At 34.7% G+C, this 21,504-nt stretch overlaps 3 protein-coding genes across 5 annotated transcripts; all 3 read right to left on the bottom strand.

Moving 5' to 3' along the window:
* Positions 1-142: 142 nt before the first annotated feature.
* On the bottom strand, positions 143-2,322 carry LOC149484529 (formylglycine-generating enzyme). The gene is made up of 4 exons (XM_089700622.1): positions 1,652-2,322; positions 1,352-1,523; positions 913-1,072; positions 143-604 (listed from the first exon to the last, which is right to left on the bottom strand). The coding sequence occupies exons 1-4, from the start codon at positions 2,184-2,186 to the stop codon at positions 464-466; spliced, it is 1,008 nt and encodes a 335-aa protein (XP_089556748.1). The 5' UTR covers positions 2,187-2,322; the 3' UTR covers positions 143-463.
* A 2,971-nt stretch (positions 2,323-5,293) lies between these two features.
* Positions 5,294-8,535, bottom strand: LOC149484528 (traB domain-containing protein-like). The gene is made up of 8 exons (XM_089700355.1): positions 8,439-8,535; positions 8,098-8,243; positions 7,765-7,889; positions 7,543-7,669; positions 7,286-7,428; positions 7,020-7,177; positions 6,681-6,783; positions 5,294-5,418 (listed from the first exon to the last, which is right to left on the bottom strand). Exons 1-8 carry the CDS (start codon positions 8,533-8,535, stop codon positions 5,316-5,318), a joined length of 1,002 nt encoding a protein of 333 aa, XP_089556481.1. The 3' UTR covers positions 5,294-5,315.
* A 374-nt stretch (positions 8,536-8,909) lies between these two features.
* On the bottom strand, positions 8,910-21,232 carry LOC149484527 (traB domain-containing protein-like). 3 transcript variants are annotated; one of them, XM_089700620.1, is made up of 11 exons: positions 21,157-21,232; positions 20,581-20,765; positions 20,044-20,136; positions 19,597-19,766; positions 18,449-18,573; positions 18,239-18,365; positions 17,688-17,827; positions 17,262-17,413; positions 16,407-16,512; positions 10,559-11,169; positions 8,910-10,106 (listed from the first exon to the last, which is right to left on the bottom strand). In XM_089700620.1, exons 2-10 carry the CDS (start codon positions 20,756-20,758, stop codon positions 11,055-11,057), a joined length of 1,206 nt encoding a protein of 401 aa, XP_089556746.1. In that variant the 5' UTR covers positions 20,759-20,765; positions 21,157-21,232; the 3' UTR covers positions 8,910-10,106; positions 10,559-11,054. The 3 variants fall into 3 exon arrangements, with proteins under 3 accessions (XP_089556746.1, XP_089556745.1, XP_089556747.1); XM_089700619.1 differs by having other exon boundaries at positions 21,080-21,215; XM_089700621.1 differs by having other exon boundaries at positions 21,180-21,202.
* Between the last annotated feature and the right edge of the window lie 272 nt (positions 21,233-21,504).

Raw genomic sequence — 21,504 nt, 5'->3', positions numbered from 1 at the left:
ATAGTGTGGCCGCTACAAAAAACACTGGGTTCAGCTTTGGCTGGCCAGACTCTACCACATTTATATTGTTTAGTTTTAAAATTGACTCTGAGAATACTGAGTCTGAATTAAACAAGAATTATTTTAAAGGAAAACATTGAAATATTTTCATACAATAGTATATTTCATAAATTGGAAGACAAGTTACACACAGAATAGACAAAACATACATCATAGAAACACTTATATAATAATGAGCGAGGTGTCTTTTGTTCTTTATTATTAAGTTCAAAACCCAGTCATTAAGTACAATTAACTTTAACCTTATAAATTATTATACAATAAAAATACATGTTACACACAATCATAAAATCTTAGATCAAAGTTTGATATAAATAACAACAAAAAAAGCAAAGTAAATGCATTGTCTACACTTAAGATGAGCTTTGTCCATACACAATAATATTAGCTTTGTTCATATAAATTATGCAGATTTAGCACACCTAAAACCTAAATTGCCTGCAGAGCTGTCATCAGTATTGTGTGAACGGGCAGAACACCTGTATCTATAGCAGTATGAGTGGTGACACAAATATGAACCACCCCTCTTCACTTTTTCTTTGGTCTGAAATTTAATTAAATACAGTCATTAAAATTATCAGAAATTTCTATATCCAACATATAATAATTAAATAGACAACAAGACTCACAATTGCCTATTTAAAGGTCCAAAAATGTAAAATGGCATTGTATAAAACATTTGAATAAACACCTTATTATGTGGCAGTAAGGTTGAAATTTGATTGTACATAAGAAAACTCTGCTTATTAGACATGTAGGCATTGTTTTACTTTGACAATTTTTGAGTGTGTTTGTGAGTCTATTTGTTTATTATATGCAATGTTTTTAAAAACTTAAAAAAAAATTACATACATCATCCTGGGTCCAATTACTATCGGTCCACTCCCAAACATTGCCAGCTATATTGTGAAGCCCAAACTCATTTTGTGGAAAAAAATGAACAGGGTTAGTGCCAACATAACCATCCTTCTCAGAGTTGTAGTTTGGAAATGTACCCTGCCATATATTGGCCCTGAAAGATGCAATAATAATGACTAAAAGCTAGTAAGGATATGTCTTTTTAGTAATAGTATAGTGTTCTAAGAACAAAAATGCAGATAATATACCTTCCGTAAGCAATTAACTAAGATATTTAATGACTAAGAAGAAAGACCTAAGAACTTTATTTTTCAACTACAGACCTTACTTTCATATATCAAGAAACTTCTAGATTAGATTATTAAACCACATTCAAAATTGACAAACAATCAAAATACCTACTCTGCAGAACAAGGTACACAATAAAACTTACATATGCTTTCTATTAGGAAACAATTTATCGCCCCATGGATATTTTGTATCTCTATGCCCACCGCGGCATGCAGCTTCCCATTCTGCCTCAGTTGGCAATCTCTGACCTTTCCAAGCACAATATGCTTTAGCGTCATTCCATGATACATGTATTACTGGATGATCCATATAATCTGTAATGTTTAAGAATCAGTAAAATAAGAACATAAAATGATAACATGCCTTATATGACATATAAGTTACTATCTGAGAGAATGTTTATTCAATTAATCATTCAATTCAATAATATAAAAACATATACCAAAAATGTCTGAATCGGGTCCATTAGGATGCCTCCAATTAGCACCGTTTACTTTATACCACCAGGGGGCCTGAGCCACACGATAGTCTTTCAATTCCTCTTTAAATGTTTTATTCAGAAACAATGTGAACACAAAACTATCTCCAAAAACTTCAGCTTCAGTCTTATAATTAGTTAATCTTGTAAAGTGACTAAATTCCCTGTTTGATACTTCATATTTGTCTAAATAGAAATTGCTTAGTTGTATTAATCTTTTCGGACCTTCTTTATCTCCCTCTATAACTATATCATCAGTGCCAAGCTGGTACGTGCCACCGGGAATTAAAACCATTCCACTATCGTTTCTTTCGACATTATCCATACCTTCGTCGAGTTTTACTTTGCATTGACTTTCATCAAAAACGGCGCCAAATACACTATCTTTATATCCTCGTTCCTTTTTATTACGATTTACATTACAACCACAACCACTATCCTTATTTTGAATGAGATCAAAGTGTAAAACAGCAATAAGGAAAATCTCTAACCACAACATGATTTAGTATATTACCCAGTTTCTAAAGAACATAAAAAGTACATAACCGCGACATAAATATTGTAAAAACTAAAAGATTACATACATTGTAAAGAATATTTGCAATAATAAATAAACAATACACATTAATTTGCCAATGACAATTATTGACAGCTGACAGTGGCGAATTTTTTTAAACAAGTCATTTGACGGATCCACAGAGCAAGTAACAAAGAGTAGTTTAAATAATACAGGCAAGTAATATAGGACCACAGAACAGTAAAAACATTTAGAAGTGCTGTAATGTCTAATTAGTATGAAAACCAGTGTCGCCAAACCCACACATTTAAACCGATAGTTATACAGTACACTACAAGTAAACTATGCCTTTGATTGGACAGCTTAATTTGAGTAAAAACTGACTTAGGTTATAAATTCAGCATTTCAATATGTACCCTAACGCACCATGTTACGGTTTATTTTAGTATAACATCCCTAGGTATATTAGCTGTTTTGTTTCTCATTGCACAGAAATTCCAAATTCGAAAACATTCAGCTACTCCACAACAGAGGGCGTTAGTTTTCGATAGATATAAATTTGAAACGCAACACATAGAGATAAGGTTGAAATTTGTGTCACTCAACATTAATGACATTAACTTGATATTTATCTGATGCTATGCTCTGAGGGATGTCAGCCTTGTTATCGATATCGAGATATCGATAATTCACAAATAAATATTTTTTGTGTATTTTTTTTTCTTTCTTTTATATGAGTATAGTATAATGCGTCACATTTTGGAGTATGTTTATTACTACTAAGTACGTCTTTTTATATTATTATTATTAAATAAAAAACGGAATAGAATAGTATAAATCTATATTTACAAAATACAAACAGAAAATATGCATTATTTTAAATCTTGGAACTGCTGTAGGTTTGATGTATCGGTGGCCTTTGTTATAGGGTTGTTGAGGATTCCTCTTCCGCTTCCTCATAATGAGGAAGTTCCGCAATATTTTGGGTTCCTCTACCGTTACCGCATCCTCAAAAATGAAAATAAAAAAATCCTCTTCCGCTATCGCTTCCTCAAAATTTAGAGGAAATTTATGAGGATGCTAATCCGATCGGGCTGCGAATTTACAAAGCCTATTTAAACTATGTATTTGAGTTACGAGTCGGACTCTACTAACGAACAAGAGTAGAGTCTTACCGCCATATTTATATCTGCGCCTAACACTTATCTCTAAACATAATAATATAACATTTTTTCTCATACTCAGAAGAAACATATTTTACCAAATAATGTTTGTCAAAAGTGATTTTAAATTAAAAAACAAACAAGTTGTTTAAGCTTACATAATAATATCTAAGTACCAGTTAGTTTTTTTTTTGTGGAAATCGCCTAATGTCGCTTCTGCCCCCCTAGTCAAGTGGCTTTCTGTTAGCGTAGCGTTCAATAGAATAGACTACGAATGTATGAGATTGACGTAAGCTGTAGATAACGTTTATCTACAGCTTACGTCAATCTCATACATTCGTAGTCTATTCTATTGAACGCTACGCTAACAGAAAGCCACTTGACTAGGGGGGCAGGTACTGATATAGATTAGGTTTTTTCTGTGGGTTTTTTCGAGTAATATGTATAAACAAAAGCCCATCTGAGTCCGGCTCGTGACTCAAATAGTATAGTACTTCGTAAATTCGCGATTGGGCGAGCTAACCTCCCCTAACCTTAAACATCAATATGTAGAGACAGGAGAATGGCTTTTGTTTTAATTTTTAATTTTAAAAGTTTTTGTTTTTTAATTTTGATTATAATTTCCTATCATCCTCATCCTCATCCGCTTCCTCTTCCGCTTCCTCATCCGCATCCTCTTCCTCAAAAAAATATCCTCTTCCTCATCCGCATCCTCTAAATTTGTGTGTGAAAATTCCTCTTCCTCCTCCTCTTCCTCATAATCACTTCCTCAACAACCCAAAGTTTGTTAGACCGCTTAGTACTGTTCGGCATCCAGTTAACTCGTCACGTTGCATTTATCCATTTCTCTTTTAAATTAGCCTCTTTGGGAAATCTATAAATAAATTAGACAAATGAAAGCTAAGGAAAAATAAAATAAAATTTAATATGTATTTATAATGTTTGTCTTTTCTAAAGTATCGATACTGTCGATATGCACCACAAGCATCACTAAAGCGAAATTCGTTTGTTTATTGCAATAATATTCCAGAAAGTCTTGTTTGCTGTTCAATCTATAATAGTACTAATTTCTTATGGATTAAGGTTCATTTTGACTAGATATTTGTATACAATTTTGACAAATTACGACAAGCGAAGTTATAACATAAAATATAATTAAAATAAATTAAAATAAGACTTACCGACGGTATGAAATGCCTTCATTGCTGATATTATTTCGTCTGCTATCATTTTTGCACTCTTTATACCGAACAACACGTCCTAATTAATGAATAAATATGGAAAAAAGGTTTGACAGCTGACAACCGACTCGAATATTTTTCTGCGCACAACTGAGAGCAAGACGCAAGTTAGGTGATCTAAACTTATCATTGACACGTGGGCCACGCCCACATCACACTTCTATCTACTTTACTGTTCTGTGTATAGGACGGATCTTTGAATGTGATTTTTGGTGCGGTTATAATAATTGTTCCCTATTTATAATACCTATTCTTACTTAACGCATTTCAATTCAAGCTACTTATAAATTAACAACCTGTCCGTTCTAGACGTTGTTCTGCCTTACTCTAAAATTTCACGAGAATCGGTCCAGCCGTTTGGGAGGAGTATGATTAGTAACACAGTGACACGAGAATTGTATATATTATTAGAGAATATAACTCCGCAATGATAACTCCTTCGCTCATGCGCTTGCCTTCGCAATATATTTAGAAGAAAATTAAGTAGTTTCATAAAAAACGATCATCTTTAGATGATCTCTTGAACTACGGAGGTTTTTGCGTCAGCTATTATTTACTTTTGCACCTTTGCATACACTTTGCATCACATTATGCTCAAAAATAAGATTGTGCTTTCTCCCAATATACAGTTCTTAGATTTAAAATAAAACACAAACGTATTTGTTGTTTCTTTATTTGGTGGTTAAAACAGAGAACAATAATTTGATTTAGCCAAAAATTAGCCGGTAAATAGAAGAAAATATCAAAAAATAAAATGTGAATTTTATGGTTGCACGAAGAATTACCCAATACACGGGCGTAGGAGGTATTCTGAAACAAATATAAATTTTTAATTTAATTTGATAAGAAAGTATACAACTACAAAAAACAAAATTTAATGCATTATAAAAATATAAACAGCAATACTTTTTACCTAAGTATGTCTTCAACTATTTTGCAAATGAACTCTAATGTCTCCTCTCAAAAAGTAGATGTTGATCATAATTTAGTCACTGAAAAAATAAAATTTTATGTAAGTACATAAACATCTTGCTGAAGTAGAAAAAAAATATTGCTGTTTCATAAGTATGGGATATACATAGGTACTCAAAAAAATTAAGGAATTATATTTAAGTTATGTACTTTTTTTGTTCATAATTACCGACTAAGTACCTAATTTGAATAATTTCGGTAACGTATAAATGTATAAGAATTTAATCTAAACTGTAGATAAAATATCTTGTTGTGAATTTGATTGTTGTTGATTCCGGACACAGAACATACAAATGATATGAAAACTAAAACGAAGAAAGGAAAGGAATAATGTTTATTGTGTCTATACTGATCCTGTCTATACTACTATCCACGACAAAAAAAAAACCATATGAAATTTAAAGGCCCCAGTACACAATGACCTGTGATGGGCCACGCTTTACAATGCACAACTGTAGGCCACGATCACTTGCTGTTCACACAATGGCCCATGTTTCATTGCTGCCTGGCAAACCACTTGCGATGGACGTACAGGGCTCAGATTGATATAAATCAATAAAACTGAAAGTTTCTTCATTGCTCCACGATACTGACATTTTAGGCGATCAAATACTATATTTTAATATAAAAATAAAATTCTAGTTCTAGCACGCAACAAAAAAGTGCACTATCCCGGTCATCGGTCGGTGACGAACTAAATAATGGCCCATTGTGTGAACACCACAAGCCACGCTACGCCACGATTCCTTTAAAGTGTGCCCAAAAAAACGACAACTCCCCGATTGCGCGCCACGAAAGACAATACAATTATATACAATTACCCGCCATCATATACAATTACCCCGTGTACACAATGGCAATGGCCTGCAATGGGTCAGCATGGGCCATTGTGTACTGGGGCCTTAAGTTGTTCTTGACTTTCCCTGGAATAATCTAGCTTTATGCTGAGGCTATAAGGTTTTCAGTCTTTACTCATTATATACACTACTTAACATTTTTCAAGTATGCAATATGCATATCATTATTTGAATACTCATAAATATTATAAGCAACAAGATCAAAACATATACCTATTGAAAAACAATTTATATACCCCTTACAATAGCAATGGCACGATGTCTTCTTGTCTCATTTTGCCATAATATTTCATAATTCCATCCACATGGCCCATTCCTACAACTGCCAAGACACGAGGCTTTTCGACTGTCAAGGAAAAAATAATTATTGTATGCACCTAGTGCACCTCAGAATAAGCGCTTACACAATATCATCTCATCCCAAGAAAAATTATTCAACTGTATTCGCCTAAGACCGTTCGTATTAATTGGTAATATTACGATGATCGATTCAATATTCAAAATACAATTATTTTCTTTTCAATTCTCAGTTTTAATTTATAACCCTCGGTCCCACGGACTATATTTTTAAAATAAACTTACCGGCACGTACACATTCTTGCAAAGAAAACGCGAGACATTTATCACGTTCGTCAACGAACACATGAAATATTTTCTTAAAAGCCGGCACCTCTCTCGTTATTTCTTCAAATTGGGCTTGAACAAAGTCTTTACTTTTGTATTTTTCTAGTTGATATTTACTGCAAAATAATATATAGTGAACGGATACGAAGAGAGAAAGCGGCCGCTTTATAAACAACGTGCTGGGGAATCGTTAAATTAAAATTGAAAAATATCTAAATACGCACTCTATTGGTTTTGGTTTGGAATTAGTTAAATGAAAAAGAACTTGTCCCAATTCTATCACACTGAGGGACTGGAATGCTCTTGCAATCGTTATTTGAATGGGTCTATCGCCGAGAAATAATTTGCAGCCAGGAATTTTTTTCATCTGAAAAAAAGTCCCCCTTCAGTTACGATTTTTTACCTACTCTCTTTAAATCGACAATTACTAAGTTAATAACCATAACATTATTATTATAAAGCGATAAGTTTTTAATACAACCTCATGATAAGCTCTCCTGAATTCTCCTCCAGGCGCTACACCCAACTCTTTCGCGAGATCGGCGTATGTTTTTAGCAACATAGCATGTAACATACCCGACACAAAATTTTGACCTTTTACTGCTTGTCTATAGAGAAAAAATCTTGTTAAAATCAATAAATAATTAACGATTAATTAAAGAAAAATTTTCAAGTAGGTATGTAGTTAGTAGAAATAGTCGACCTCAATTTTTTTGCATCAAATTTTTTGGCGTCTTCTAAGAACTTTTTATCATCCAGTTCTAGTAACGACACTCTCTGTCGGCATAGCTCAATCATTATTCCATTTGGATTTAGTGACTTCACTATCTAAAAATAAAATTACAAAATAATTACACATTAATATTCCTTCTGTAAGTACATATTGAATTACATAGAGGATTTATACATCACCGTAACGCCGCGCTTGCAATTAAAATAATTCAGAAAATCAGCAAGTTACATACACCCGAAGTACGTATACGTATAAGTACGTACACCCGAAGCCATGTGCAATTAAAATATTTAACATAGTAACCTGGGAAACATCTTCCACTGACTGTTTACTGAAATGGACGGTCCCAAGTAAAATAACAGTCGCGCTGCCGTCATTTTGCAGAAAAGACGCTGAAGGAGGTAATTCTATTTTTGTATCACTGAACCCTCGAAATGCTGATGCTATACCTATAATCATTTATATAAGTATATACTATGTACATACTAGTTTCCTTTATTACCATTGTTAATGGGGCAGAAGAGACCATTTAATCTGTTGGCCCACCTGCCCAGATAATATAATATTATAATAATATATATATAATTGATATGGTATTAAACAAATGGCTATGTATTGATACAGTACAATAACAGGATACTTACAGTTAACTCTAGGAATTTTTTGGCCGATTAACGATCTCGATAGATTTGATGTGATTAACGGATACCTGAATATATGGCATGCTGTAGAGTATAGCATATTTTGATTGTATTTTTAAGAAACACTGTAATTTAATTTTTTATGATAAAACATTGTATTTTAAACTATTATTTCCTAAACCACATCCAGATTCCAGTCCATTGTTGCGAGTTATATCAATGTCATTTTGTGATTATTTTTTAGTAAACGTAACTAAAGGAGTTTGAAACAAAAATAGTTCTATATATTTTTACTGACTTCTCTTAAAAGTTTTCATACTTTAAAATGTCAGTGGTCAAAACATAACTTGCCATGAGTTTGCCCCAGGTTTGCCGGCGTTTAGCAATCGCGCGAATCGCGCGTATAGTACATTTTAAATTTTTTAACAATAGTCAATGCACAAAAGACGGAGTTTGGATTAAAATAAAAGCATATTATAATAAAAACGCATTTATTTTTACATAATAACTATAATAACAGCAATTGGATTGGTTTTATAATAATTTATCGCATTTAAATTTACAATTTAATAAATTCGAAACATATACGTATAACCTAGTTCAATTCTATTACTATATCGATTACACTATTAATAAAAGCAAAATGTTAATCAGTCTAATTAAAGTTATTCAATATTTTCTCAATTTTGACATTGTATTAATAATTCAAATACATTTCTCACACAGAGAATTTAAACATTGTGGTGGTCATGCATTCGTGAGTCGTAGAGATAGCAATAGATCGAATGTTTAAGTGTATGATTTTCAAGATAAAAGAACATAAAAGTCCTTTTACTAACTATGAATTTAATTTATTTTTTAAGGTTTAAAAATCCTATTACTATTTCTATTGGTGTTATAAATTGACCGTATCTAAGAGAATTGAGATATTTTTAAAATACATTGAACTGAAAAATAAATATTTAGGTATTTCAATTTGCAACAAGTTTTACTTCTAATGAAATATGTATTGAAACATGTACCTATTTAATAAATCATTTAAATGTGTTCAAAATCTACCGCAAATGCACATATAGGAATAAAACTATGTAACATAACTCAATGTAGATATAGCTGCTAAAATATAATAGTATCTTTTAAAAAAATAACGAAAAACTCTTAAATTCTACACGATTTATATCTAATTTATAATTGTATTTACTTATATTTTAGGTCCCACTTTATTTTAAAAATGTCTCAAGTCTGTCTGTCTTGATAAGTTTAAATTTTCGATATGACTCAGTTGAGATTAATAGATTATAAGAAGAACATAGAGAATAAATAAATTTGTAATTTCCTGAATAACATATTAGTCCTGCGATAATTATTTCGAATTATAAATAAAATAAAAGCAATCATTAAAAATAATATTATTGTATTCTTAAAAGTAAAGAAATTCTAACTCCACTTAAATTAACCAAACGTTGAACATAAGTGAATTGCAATTGGATTGAAAGTATAAAGCAAATTAGAATAAAATAGAAAATAATAGAGAACACATAAGCTCAAAAATATAGTATCGGTCTAACCGTAGGCCCTTTTAATTTATAACAATTTTTACGTTTCAAAAGACATCGACTTGGTCGATTTTAGAGTTCCGAAATATTTCCAATCCGATTATCATGGATTCACCTGAAAGAAAAAGTTCTGTATTATATGTATTCATTTATACGTATTCATGACATAATATTATGTCTGTTAAAAGATATTTATTGTTCTTTCACGCAAAAATTGTGGGAGTCGAGAATTGTGCCTGCTCGTACTGGCTAAGGAATCATGACACACCACACCCACACCCACAGAAGGTTAGCGAATGGGAAGTATGTGTTTGTTACTCTTCCACGCAAATACTGCTGAACCGATTACAATGAAATGAAACACACACATAGAGGGTAACTTGGATTAACACATAGGATAGGTTTCATCCCGGAAATCCCACGAGAACGGGAACTATGCGGGTTGTTCTTTAGAAAGCTAGTAGAAATATATAAAACAACTAGCGGTGCGCCCCGGCTTCGCCCGTGGCACCGCCACACGCCACGCGCACCGACACACGGATTGTACTATGTAGTGATGCTATATACCGTGCGCGTGCATCACGGCAGCCAGCGGCGCGGCACCAGCTTGTAGCCGGCGTACAGCAGCGCGCCCGCGCACGCCACGCGCACCGACACACGGATTGTACTATGTAGTGATGCTATATACCGTGCGCGTGCATCACGGCAGCCAGCGGCGCGGCACCAGCTTGTAGCCGGCGTACAGCAGCGCGCCCGCGCACGCCACGCGCACCGACACACGGATTGTACTATGTAGTGATGCTATATACCGTGCGCGTGCATCACGGCAGCCAGCGGCGCGGCACCAGCTTGTAGCCGGCGTACAGCAGCGCGCCCGCGCACGCCACGCGCACCGACACACGGATTGTACTATGTAGTGATGCTATATACCGTGCGCGTGCATCACGGCAGCCAGCGGCGCGGCACCAGCTTGTAGCCGGCGTACAGCAGCGCGCCCGCGCACGCCACGCGCACCGACACACGGATTGTACTATGTAGTGATGCTATATACCGTGCGCGTGCATCACGGCAGCCAGCGGCGCGGCACCAGCTTGTAGCCGGCGTACAGCAGCGCGCCCGCGCACGCCACGCGCACCGACACACGGATTATACGCGTCGACAGGGACGGGGGCGGCACGCTGGAACGAATACAATTAATTAATTAATAATAAAGAATAGAATGAATATTATAGGACATTATTACATAAATCGATCTAGTCCCACAGTAAGCTCAATTAAGGCTTATGTTGTGGGTACTAGGCGACGATAAATATGTATAATATTTAATAAATATATATACAGGGTGTCCCAGAACTCAACGTCAAGCCAAAACGGGGCGACAGGATTGATTGTAACCATCATGAGAAAAATCTGAAAAAAAATCTATCCCATGCATTTTGAAAATTATGGGCATTTAAGAAAAACCTTAAAATTTGGTCAACCTGTAACTATTTTTCGGTTAATGTGGTTAATTTTTATTATTTTTGTTTATTTAAACTTTGGAAACGTAACCTTAAATAACATTTCTAGAATCACAGTCAAAAATAATGACACAATTGCCCCAAGTTTCCTTGAATTGAAGACTATTTGTTAAACTATGAATTTAAAATTTTCAAAATTTGTCGACTTTGACGGCCCCTCCTTTAAAAAAATGTACTAGAGTGCCTTGGCAAGTGCCATTAAAAGTTTGCGCATTTAATCAGGATTGTAAAATAGTACAATACTTGTTAGTTTCATACTAAAAAAAATGAATGAAAAAATAAAAACCTCAAGTAACCCGATTTTTGCTAACCCATTTTATTCAGTTAAAATGTTTTTTATTCGCACAAACTCTTGGTAGGTTCTTAATTTTACGGCAAAATGATGAGAGAGATGGATAGTGGACATGTTTGATGGCAACAAAAGTGGCGTCACTATCTGTCTCGCTCACTCATGGGAGTGAGCGAGACAGATAGTGACGCCACTTTTACCAAAGTCAACATAAGTAAGTAAATTAAAAAAAATGAGTGCAAGTAAGAGATTTGCTTGACCAGGAATATCCGGGAAGGTGGATTGGACGTTCAGGCACTATCTCGTGGCCAGCCCGTTCCCCAGATTTAAATCCCCTGGATTTTTTTTATTGGGGCGTTCTCAAAGAAAAAGTTTATTCAAAGCCCATTGAGAACGTAGTCGAGCTGCGTGAACGAATTTCTCAAGCTGCTGAGGATATCAACTCTCGAGGATATGCCCGGCTAATAAGTAGATCTTTTTTTAAGAAGATGTAGGGCGTATATTGAGACTGATGGTAAACAATTTGAACATTTGTTGTAATAAAAAATGCTATTTCCCTATCTGACTTTTATTTCAATAAAACTTAAGTAAACTAGGTCAAGATTTTTAATTATTTTTTTAATTTTACCTACTTTTGTTGACTTTGGTAAAAGTGACGTCACTATCTGTCTCGCTTACTCATGGCAAACATGTCCACTATCCATCTCTCTCATCATTTTGCCGTAAAACTAAGAACCTACCAAGAGTTTGTGCGAATAAAATGGGTTAGCAAAAATCGGGTTACTTGAGGTTTTTATTTTTTCATTCATTTTTTTTAGTATGAATCTAACAAGTATTGTACTAATTTACAATCCTGATTAAATGCGCCAACTTTTAATGGCACTTGCCAAGGCACTCTAGTACATTTTTTTTAAAGGAGGGGCCGTCAAAGTCGACAAATTTTGAAAATTTTAAGTTCATAGTTTAACAAATAGTCTTCAATTCAAGGAAACTTGGGGCAATTGTGTCATTATTTTGACTGACTTGACTGTGATTCTAGAAATGTTATTTAGGGTTACAGTTCCAAAGTTTAAATGAACAAAAATAATAAAAATTAACCACAATAACCGAAAAATAGTTACAGGTTGACCAAATTTTTAGGTTTTTCTTAAATGCCCATAATTTTCAAAATGCATGGGATAGATTTTTTTTTCAGATTTTTCTCATGATGGTTACAATCAATCCTGTCGCCCCGTTTTGGCTTGACGTTGAGTTCTGGGACAGCCTGTATAGATAACACCCAGACCCAAGAACAAATAATTGAGTTCATCACACAAATATTTGCCCTGACCAAGGATCGAACCCGGGACCGTCGGCTCAGTAGGCAGCACTTTACCACTGCGCCAATCGCGTCGTCAAAATGAATCACTACATCACTACATATTATAAAACAAAGTCGCATTCTCTGTCCCTATTTCCCTATGTCCCTATGTCCCTTTGTACGCTTAGATCTTTGAAACTACGCAACGGATTTTGATGCGGTTTTTTTTAATAGATAGAGTGATTCAAGAGGAAGGTTTATATGTATAATAACATCCATTAAATAGTGGAGAAGTACTGTTATTTTTGAGGTTTCTAATGTGATGTCGTAAATAATTACATTTCTTCCGCTTACATTGCAAACGCAGGCTGAACCCTACGAGTTTTATCAAAATAATGTACTAAGTATTGTACACATTGAAAAGGTCTACAGAAAAGTCCGCGATGGCATATGTCTATCTCTTATGGATAACCCACAATAACTTTTTTTGTCATTTACTTTTTACGACAAATAATGGCTAATTTTCGAAGCGATTTTAACCAATACAGCATTAATCCTTAACCAATTAAATACCTTGAATACATTGTTCATTTAATATATATCTATATGGCCCTTTACACCGTATGATTTAAGTGAATATTTTCGAAGATATTCAGATTTAAAAATTGCGGGACGTACCGTTTGCGGCGGTACCGGCCGGCCGGGCCGCTATGTTTTTATATACAACGTTAAAAGTTTTTCTGTAGTGTATTAATTAGTATCAGCATTGCACCCGTGCGAAGCCGGGGCGGGTCGCTAGTGAATAATAAAGTAATATTTAAAGCTGAAGAGATTATTTGCTTGAACGCGCTAATCTCAGGAACTAAAGTAAAGTAAAAAAGTAAACAATTATTTATTCTCGTACATCAGTCATAATACATACATTACATAGTGCTTAATAGTTTCTTAAAGAAAAACGTTAAAATACAGGAAATAAAATCATTGGTTCCTAACTACTGGTCCGATTTGAAAAATTCTTTCGGTGTTAAATATCATCACGCTAAGGGTTCATACGCACTATGCGGGTAGCCGCATTACGGCTAGCCGCGCGGTTGACCGCAGGATGCGGTTGCGAATGCAGCCAGCCGGATCGCGGGCAGCCGCATTCGCAACCGCAACGTGCGGTTGAAGAACCGTTGCGATTTGCGGTCATGTCGATCCATTTCAAAGATGGAAATGGAAGAAGTTGCAGCTACTTACTACATTTACACACGTTACGTAAAGAAGAAAAGCAAAGAAAGAAGTACTGGGTGCATCCTTATTTGCAAACACGAGATGAGAGCAAGCATTTTGCAACCACGTGCACACATTCACTCAATGGCGGGCAGCCGCAGACTGAACCGCACAGTGCGTATAGCAACCGTCCGGCTGGCCGTCACTCGGGCCGCAGCTCTCCGAGCAACCGGAGCGGTCTGCGGGTAGCCGCATCGCAGTGCGCATAGAAATGAATATTACGTACATAATTGCTACCCGCATAGTGCGTATACGCTCTAAGAGCGTATACGCACTATGCGGGTAGCCGCATTGCGGGTAGCCGTCCGGCTGACCGCAAGCACAATTATGTACGTAATATTCATTTCTATGCGCACTGCGATGCGGCTACCGCAGACCGCACAGTGCGCATAGAAATGAATATTACGTACATAATTGTGCTTGCGGTCAGCCGGACGGCTACCCGCAATGCGGCTACCCGCATAGTGCGTATACGCTCTAAGACCAGCAGGAGCGGAGCAATGCGGTTACACAAGATGTATATCTTGTCTGTTCTTCTCTTAGAAACGGTGGTAATTTATAATTTTTCTGCATTTTGACGATTTCAAATGCTCTCTGAGCCGTCAGCATATTACAATTTACTTATTTGGTCATGTATCCAGAGGCGGCTCGTGACAAAATTTTATGGGTGTTCACTTGAAATAAAACACTGAAAATACATGGTGTAAAGCAGTACAATTTATCAAAAAAATTACTTATAAAGAAAATGCATACGTGATACGTGAGATACGTCTTTCTTTTTGGTGTGAAAAAATATCTATAACTTAAAGCGACAAGACCGATAGACGCCAATTGCAGTTCATTCAACAAATGGTACCGAGATTGTGAATGTTTTTTCATCTTGATTGAAAGATGAGCTAAGTCGTCAACGCCCGTTTCAGTCCAAGCACTCTCACCTCCGCCGGCGGCGCCCGCTTTAAATAAAAGACACGGAAAACAAAATAGTTTGTTGCTTTCATCACAACCACACAACCACGGTGTTTTCACATATTGTTCAGATTTAAACACACGCGTATATGTTTTCGTTTTTGTCGTACATTTTTGCGTAAGATCAAGTTCAGGCCGTGGCGGTCCCTTAGCTTTACATTCAAGCCGAATTTGTAACGTTTTATCACACTTTTTAATGAACGCCACATTATAATTATTGTTCATTTTAACACTCACAAGTAATACTGATAACTACAGGCTATTTCAACACGTATTTTATAATTTTAATTAGAAAATTGCATGAATCGCGCGCGTGCATTGAAGTTGACTCGAGGTTTTGTTTATATTATAGAAGTGGTAACTGGCAACGTCGCGCGCAATCGCTGTCCTGCCTGGCGGTAAAAACGAACCGGCAACGTTTGCGGGTGCGGCGCTCCGAATTTTGCTACTTTTCCATAGAAAATCTTTTGTTTCACGCGCAGGGCTCTGGCAAAACCCTCTCTTTCACTCCTATTGGATTTCGTATTAGGAAATGTACTAAATCATTTTTCATTGGAGCGCAATCGTGAGCGCTCCGCTTCGCGCGTTACATAATACAGTAGGTATTATACAGGTGTATGGGATGATGGAATGATGGATATATTCATTGGTATTAACAGTAGTTTTAAAGATTACGATTGATTTTAAATAGTAATAATTAATGTTAATAATTAAATTAAGGACTATGATTTTATTATAATTTTTTATGGGAGTTCACTGCACCAGCGCTCCTTAGGGCGAGCCGCCTCTGCATGTATCATGTAACTATCTATTGTTACTTGTACTTTAGTTGGTAATTGGCTGCAATATAAAGAGGTTGTCAATCCGTTGTTTCATTTAGCTATCAAAAATATATATAAGGCCGCTACACTCTTTTAAACGAAGTCTACTTGAATTAATAAATGTTTGAGTTTATATTTTAACTATGTGAACTTTCATTACCACAACAGCATTCCGTGTGATATGGAAATGAGAATTCTCTTATTTAACATATTAAAACAAATATTCTCTTATGCTATAAATACTCACACAAGCAACGGCGTTATATCTTGCGGTGTGATCTTGCCCCAGTAGTCAACGATACCGGCCACGTGACCGATACCAACCACACCCACGATACGACATGGTTCCCTACCTGCAAATATTCCATTAGATAAAAAAGAGCGTGCGTACCGAGTACACGTGTCAGAAGTGAAACTTCTTTGGCTAGTTTTAAGGTACCAAAATCGTCACCTTACTCCATGACGTAACGGTGTTCAATGTCGCATTGAAATTTTACTCTCAAAGCACTTAAAGAAGTTTCACTCCAAAAAAATATTTTAGGTAAGTATATCAAATTGAGTGAAAAAAGTGCAGATTAAAACACAAATAAGTGATATAAGATAGATCGGTTTAACCTTAATTTGATTGAATTCAAAATATGAAACTGAATGAAAACTCAAACAATTTAATTTATTGGCTGTTTAATCCGTCAGTCCTCGGATCACAGACACAATAGAAAATCTATTGTGTCTCGGCCCGATCGAGCCGCTCGGTGGTCAATGGGTTAACACGCCATTATTATAACTACATAAGTATAATATTTAGCATTTACATTATTGGAATTGAATACATACTTATTATTTTTAAAATGGAAATTATTTGATAAAAAATATACAACAAAATCCACACATAATCTATACTAATATTATAAAGAGGAAAGGCTTGTATGTGTATGTATGTATGGTTTTCACGCATAAACTACTGGACCGATTTTGATGAAATTTGGCACAGATAATCTTTAGAACCTAAGAAAGAACATAGGCTATCTTTTATTGCGAAATATGTACCACGGGCGAAGCCGGGGCGGACCGCTAGTATTAAATAATAAGGCTTCCCACTCACGTGTCTGCAAAGCGGCGACTTGCAGCGAGTGACACAGATACATATCCCTCTCGACGACGAACACGCGCTTGAGCGCGGGAAACTCGCCCGCCATTTCTTCTAACATGTCTTCTAGCATCTTCTTCTGTTTGCATCTCTCTACTTCTTCTAAACTGCAATTATTTTTTTGTATTATACCTTTTATTGCGAAATATGTACCACGAGCGAAGCCGGGGCGGACCGCTAGTATTTGATAAAGGTCTGAGGCGTCACCACGGTAAAAAAACTGACGCGAGTTCAAGCTATTGTTGAAAATGCAATATAAATTTATAAATTACATTGTTATGCTATAAATATAAATCTTTATTACCTTTCAAGTATCAACACTTCTTTAACAAACCCTTAAATAGAAATAATAATTTCACAGATGATACAAAAAAAACATACCTTATACTTTGGTTAGATGTAAGTAAATGCCAAATGAACCGAATTGTTTGTCCCCAGGATAGAGATGCGATTGCTCTGTGTAGGGTGATGTCAATAGCACGATCCCCTAATTGGACTATACAATTTGGAACTTTTTTAGCCTAAAACAAATTTTAAAATTAGATATTAAAGACTTAATGGATATAAACACTATTTATTTGTTATATATATTATCCACAAAACATTTTGCACATTTTGCAGTTTGGTCATGGAGAGACACAGGGATGCATTTAAAACCCATTAAAATTTAAAGTCTTTAATTCGTAAAATTTAACAATATAACTTCACTACATAGTATAAAACAAAGTCGCTTTCTCTGTCTCTATGTCCCCATGTATGCTTAAATCTTTAAAACTACGCAACGGATTTTGATGCGGTTTGTTTTTCGAGGAAGGTTTTAGTATATAATTTAATAGGTTTTAGGCAAAGCGGGCGAAGCCGCAGGTGGAAAGCTAGTGTAATTATAAATACATTGTACTATTAACTATAGCAGTAATTGAATTAAATATTACCTCAGCCATTGCTCTCCTAAACTCGCCACCAGGTGCCATTCCCAATTCCCTGGTGATATTTGCCGACATATTTAAAAGCAATATGTACATTAAACCATTGAATACTCCATTTTGAGCCATAGTTGCCCTAAAAACGTAAAACATTAGATGTAGAAAATAAAATATGATGAATCATGATTACAATTAATTTAAGAAAAATTGAATTCTTACCTAATTTTCTTAATATTAATATTTTTAGCTTCTCTTAAAATAACCTCTTCATCAAGTAATAAAATATTGGTCCTTTGCTCACAGAGTTCAACCATAACTATGTGTGGGGATACCTCTTGAATGACCTAAAAATAATGCAATTGTTAACATTTTCCTAACATTCAGTAAGAATAAAATATTTCATATTATAATATGCACAAATTTTTAGTGCACCAATGTTTTAAAAATTTAACATATTTATGAAATTTGATGTTATGTAAATGCCAATGATGATACTTAATGTTTATACCTTCAAGTAGAATTCTTCTTTAAAGAACAGTCATTATTATTATTAGGGTTCCGTAGCCAAAATGGCAAAAACGGAACCCTTATAGTTTCGTCATGTCCGTCTGTCCGTCTGTCCGTCTGTCCGTCTGTCACAGCCGATTTACTCGGAAACTATAAGTACTACAGTGATGAAATTTGATGGGAATATGTGTTGTATGAACCGCTACAAAAATATGACACTAAATAGTAAAAAAAAGAATTGGGGGTGGGGCCCCCCATACATGTAACTGAGGGATGAAATTTTTTTTTTCGATGTACATACCCGTGTGGGGTATCAATGGAAAGGTCTTTTAAAATGATATAAAGTTTTCTAAAAAACATTTTTCTTAAAGTGAACGGTTTTTGAGATATCAGCTCTCAAAGTCGTAAAAAGTATGTCCCCCCCCCTCTATTTTTATAACTACGGGGTATAAAATTCTAAAAAAAATAGAGGTGATGCATGCTAATTAACTCTTTCAACGATTTTTGGTTTGATCAAAGTATCTCTTATAGTTTTTGAGATAGGTTGATTTAACTGTAATTTATTATATTTGCTGCTACGGAACCCTTTGTGCGCGAGCCCGACTCGCACTTGGCCGGTTTTATTTTTTATTTTTGATGTGACAACGTCTTATAATTCGATAGAGCCGGCTGCACGCACAAAAAATCATGACTCATGCGGCGTTACCTCGCCCTGAGGCGTTCCATGTAAGGCCTGAAGTGCGAGCGAGAGCGCGGAACGAGCGACAAAGAAGCACAATCGGCCGTTGTCACGTTCAACTATCGTCAGTAAACAGACTTTACAGACAACCAAATTTTTTTATTTTATTTAACCAACTCACCCTTGAAACATCCTCTTGAGATTGCAAACTAAAATGTGCAGTTCCAACCAAGTACACTTTACCACCATTTGGTGCATCTAACACTGTAACAGTATTTGGTAATCCATCTTGTCTTAAATCCGGGGACTCTTGAGCTTTAGCACTATCATTCAAAGACTGTCGGCCATTACCTATAATGTTTAAATTCATTATAATAGGATAAATTTCCTGTTCAAATTGATGTAGGAGTTTAGAATTAGTGTTCTTTTATAATCTCTATCTCAAGAGTTTGTAGGATTATAATATTATAATTTAGATCTGTATTTCATTCTAGTATAAATGCAGTCTATTAATAATACAGATTATTTAAATTGTAGTTCTAAATATTAAATTATTCTTTAAAAAATAATTAATTGAACATTTAAACATAAAAATGTTATTCAAATAAAATGATTCAATGTACTTTACCTTCATTCACATTATCTGGATTTGAATGTAAGGCTTCCTTTGATGAAATTTCTTTACTTTCAGGCTGCGGTGGATTAATAAAGTTATTTTTACCTGAAAAAGAGCACTATGTTAATTTGTATTCTTTAAAACATTAATCACATAAACAACCAGTTTATACTTTTTTTTCTTCCATTTCTCCTTTTTAGAACCATATTTTATTTTATGCTATACTAGAAAGAACTCAAATACTGTTACTGTGATGTCTACTGAAAGACTGTGGGTGGGAAGCCTTATACACACCACATTTAGATAAGAGACTTAATAAGCTTATTACTGTAAGACCTTCACAAATTCATAAATTATTACACACCAAACAATCTATCATAATATGTTATGTGGTCATTGAGTTTCTGTACAGTTTAGGAAACCCATATTACTTGCAATGTGTTAGCAGTTCCATATAAAATCTCGATATTCTACACAATATAATTTACTTATGAATACATTCAATATTCAGTATGAACAAAATTAAATTTAAAAAGTAAAGTATATTACTTTTTTCAGTCTCTGCTACAATATTATCTCCCATAATTTTGGGTGCATCTCCTCCACCTTCCTCAGCCTTTAAAAACATTTGACATTCATTCACAATATCGCACTTTACTCCTGCAGCCTTGGATGCTTGATTGATTAACAAATGTTCTTTTTCACCATCAGCTTCCATTTTTTTCATAAAAATCCTGCGAAATCACAAAATGTGTTCAAGCCATAACATAAAATATATTCGTGGCGGTTGCCTTCTTGTAAGTTTGCTACGTGGATATGTTGAAATTGAAATATAATGTTCAATGCATGTATTATAGACACTTATCCAAAGATTGTGCAATTTAACAATAAATTTATTTTGCTATTTAGCACTAGTTTAAATAATTATTTATTTAAATAATAATAGGTATGTTGATAAAATACCAGCTTGACGTTATGAAAACTTTTGTAATTATGTACCATATAACCAAAGCAAAGCAAATAAAACATAGTGTGTGCAAAATCTTACAAATGTAAAAAATGCGAGGATTAATTAAGTAATATTGGAGTCATGAGCAAAAAGAGAAAGAAAAATATTATTTTTACTTTTCCAAAAATTAAATACGTGCCAGTCACAAACGACTTCAGACGTTATCCGATAAGTGTTGCAAGTATACAAAATGTTCCAAAAACTTAAATATGTTATGATCACAGGTTATGATGTATGGGAAATATATGAGACTTGTTGATACAATTTCATTTTATAAAGCACTTAAATAAAAGGTTTAAAATTCATATAAGGTGTATATGATGCTAGTTCTACCTTTACCAAAAACGTTTGTGTTTAGATTTAGGAATTAAATGTGCTTAAAAATTGAGCTGGCAATACTAAATCTAAATGTCAGTGCCACATGTGTCAAGTTCTTTTTTTTTTCGAGTGGCAGCAAGGTCTTT

The sequence above is a fragment of the Colias philodice genome, chromosome 11 (assembly GCF_061535455.1).
Source record: "Colias philodice isolate Cphi_HAF_F1 chromosome 11, ilColPhil1 Martin Lab GWU primary, whole genome shotgun sequence".
NCBI lineage: Eukaryota > Metazoa > Arthropoda > Insecta > Lepidoptera > Pieridae > Colias > Colias philodice.
Note: the sequence above shows the minus strand (reverse complement) of the source record. Positions and strands in the feature narration are given on the sequence as shown.

Coding starts and splice junctions, on each gene's coding strand:
- LOC149484529 (XM_089700622.1), bottom strand. CDS start 2,186: ATGTTGTGGTTAGAGATTTTCCTTATTGCTGTTTTACACTTTGATCTC. Junction 1,524..1,651: donor ACCCGATTCAGACATTTTTG/GTATATGTTTTT, acceptor TAAACATTACAG/ATTATATGGATCATCCAGTA. Junction 1,073..1,351: donor TTTCCTAATAGAAAGCATAT/GTAAGTTTTATT, acceptor TGCATCTTTCAG/GGCCAATATATGGCAGGGTA.
- LOC149484528 (XM_089700355.1), bottom strand. CDS start 8,535: ATGCTATACTCTACAGCATGCCATATATTCAGGTATCCGTTAATCACA. Junction 7,890..8,097: donor CAGTGGAAGATGTTTCCCAG/GTTACTATGTTA, acceptor TTTTATTTTTAG/ATAGTGAAGTCACTAAATCC. Junction 6,784..7,019: donor GCAAGAATGTGTACGTGCCG/GTAAGTTTATTT, acceptor TTTCCTTGACAG/TCGAAAAGCCTCGTGTCTTG.
- LOC149484527 (XM_089700620.1), bottom strand. CDS start 20,758: ATGAAAAAAATGGAAGCTGATGGTGAAAAAGAACATTTGTTAATCAAT. Junction 18,574..19,596: donor CTCAAGAGGATGTTTCAAGG/GTGAGTTGGTTA, acceptor CATTATTTTTAG/GTCATTCAAGAGGTATCCCC. Junction 17,414..17,687: donor ACATCTAACCAAAGTATAAG/GTATGTTTTTTT, acceptor AAATAATTGCAG/TTTAGAAGAAGTAGAGAGAT.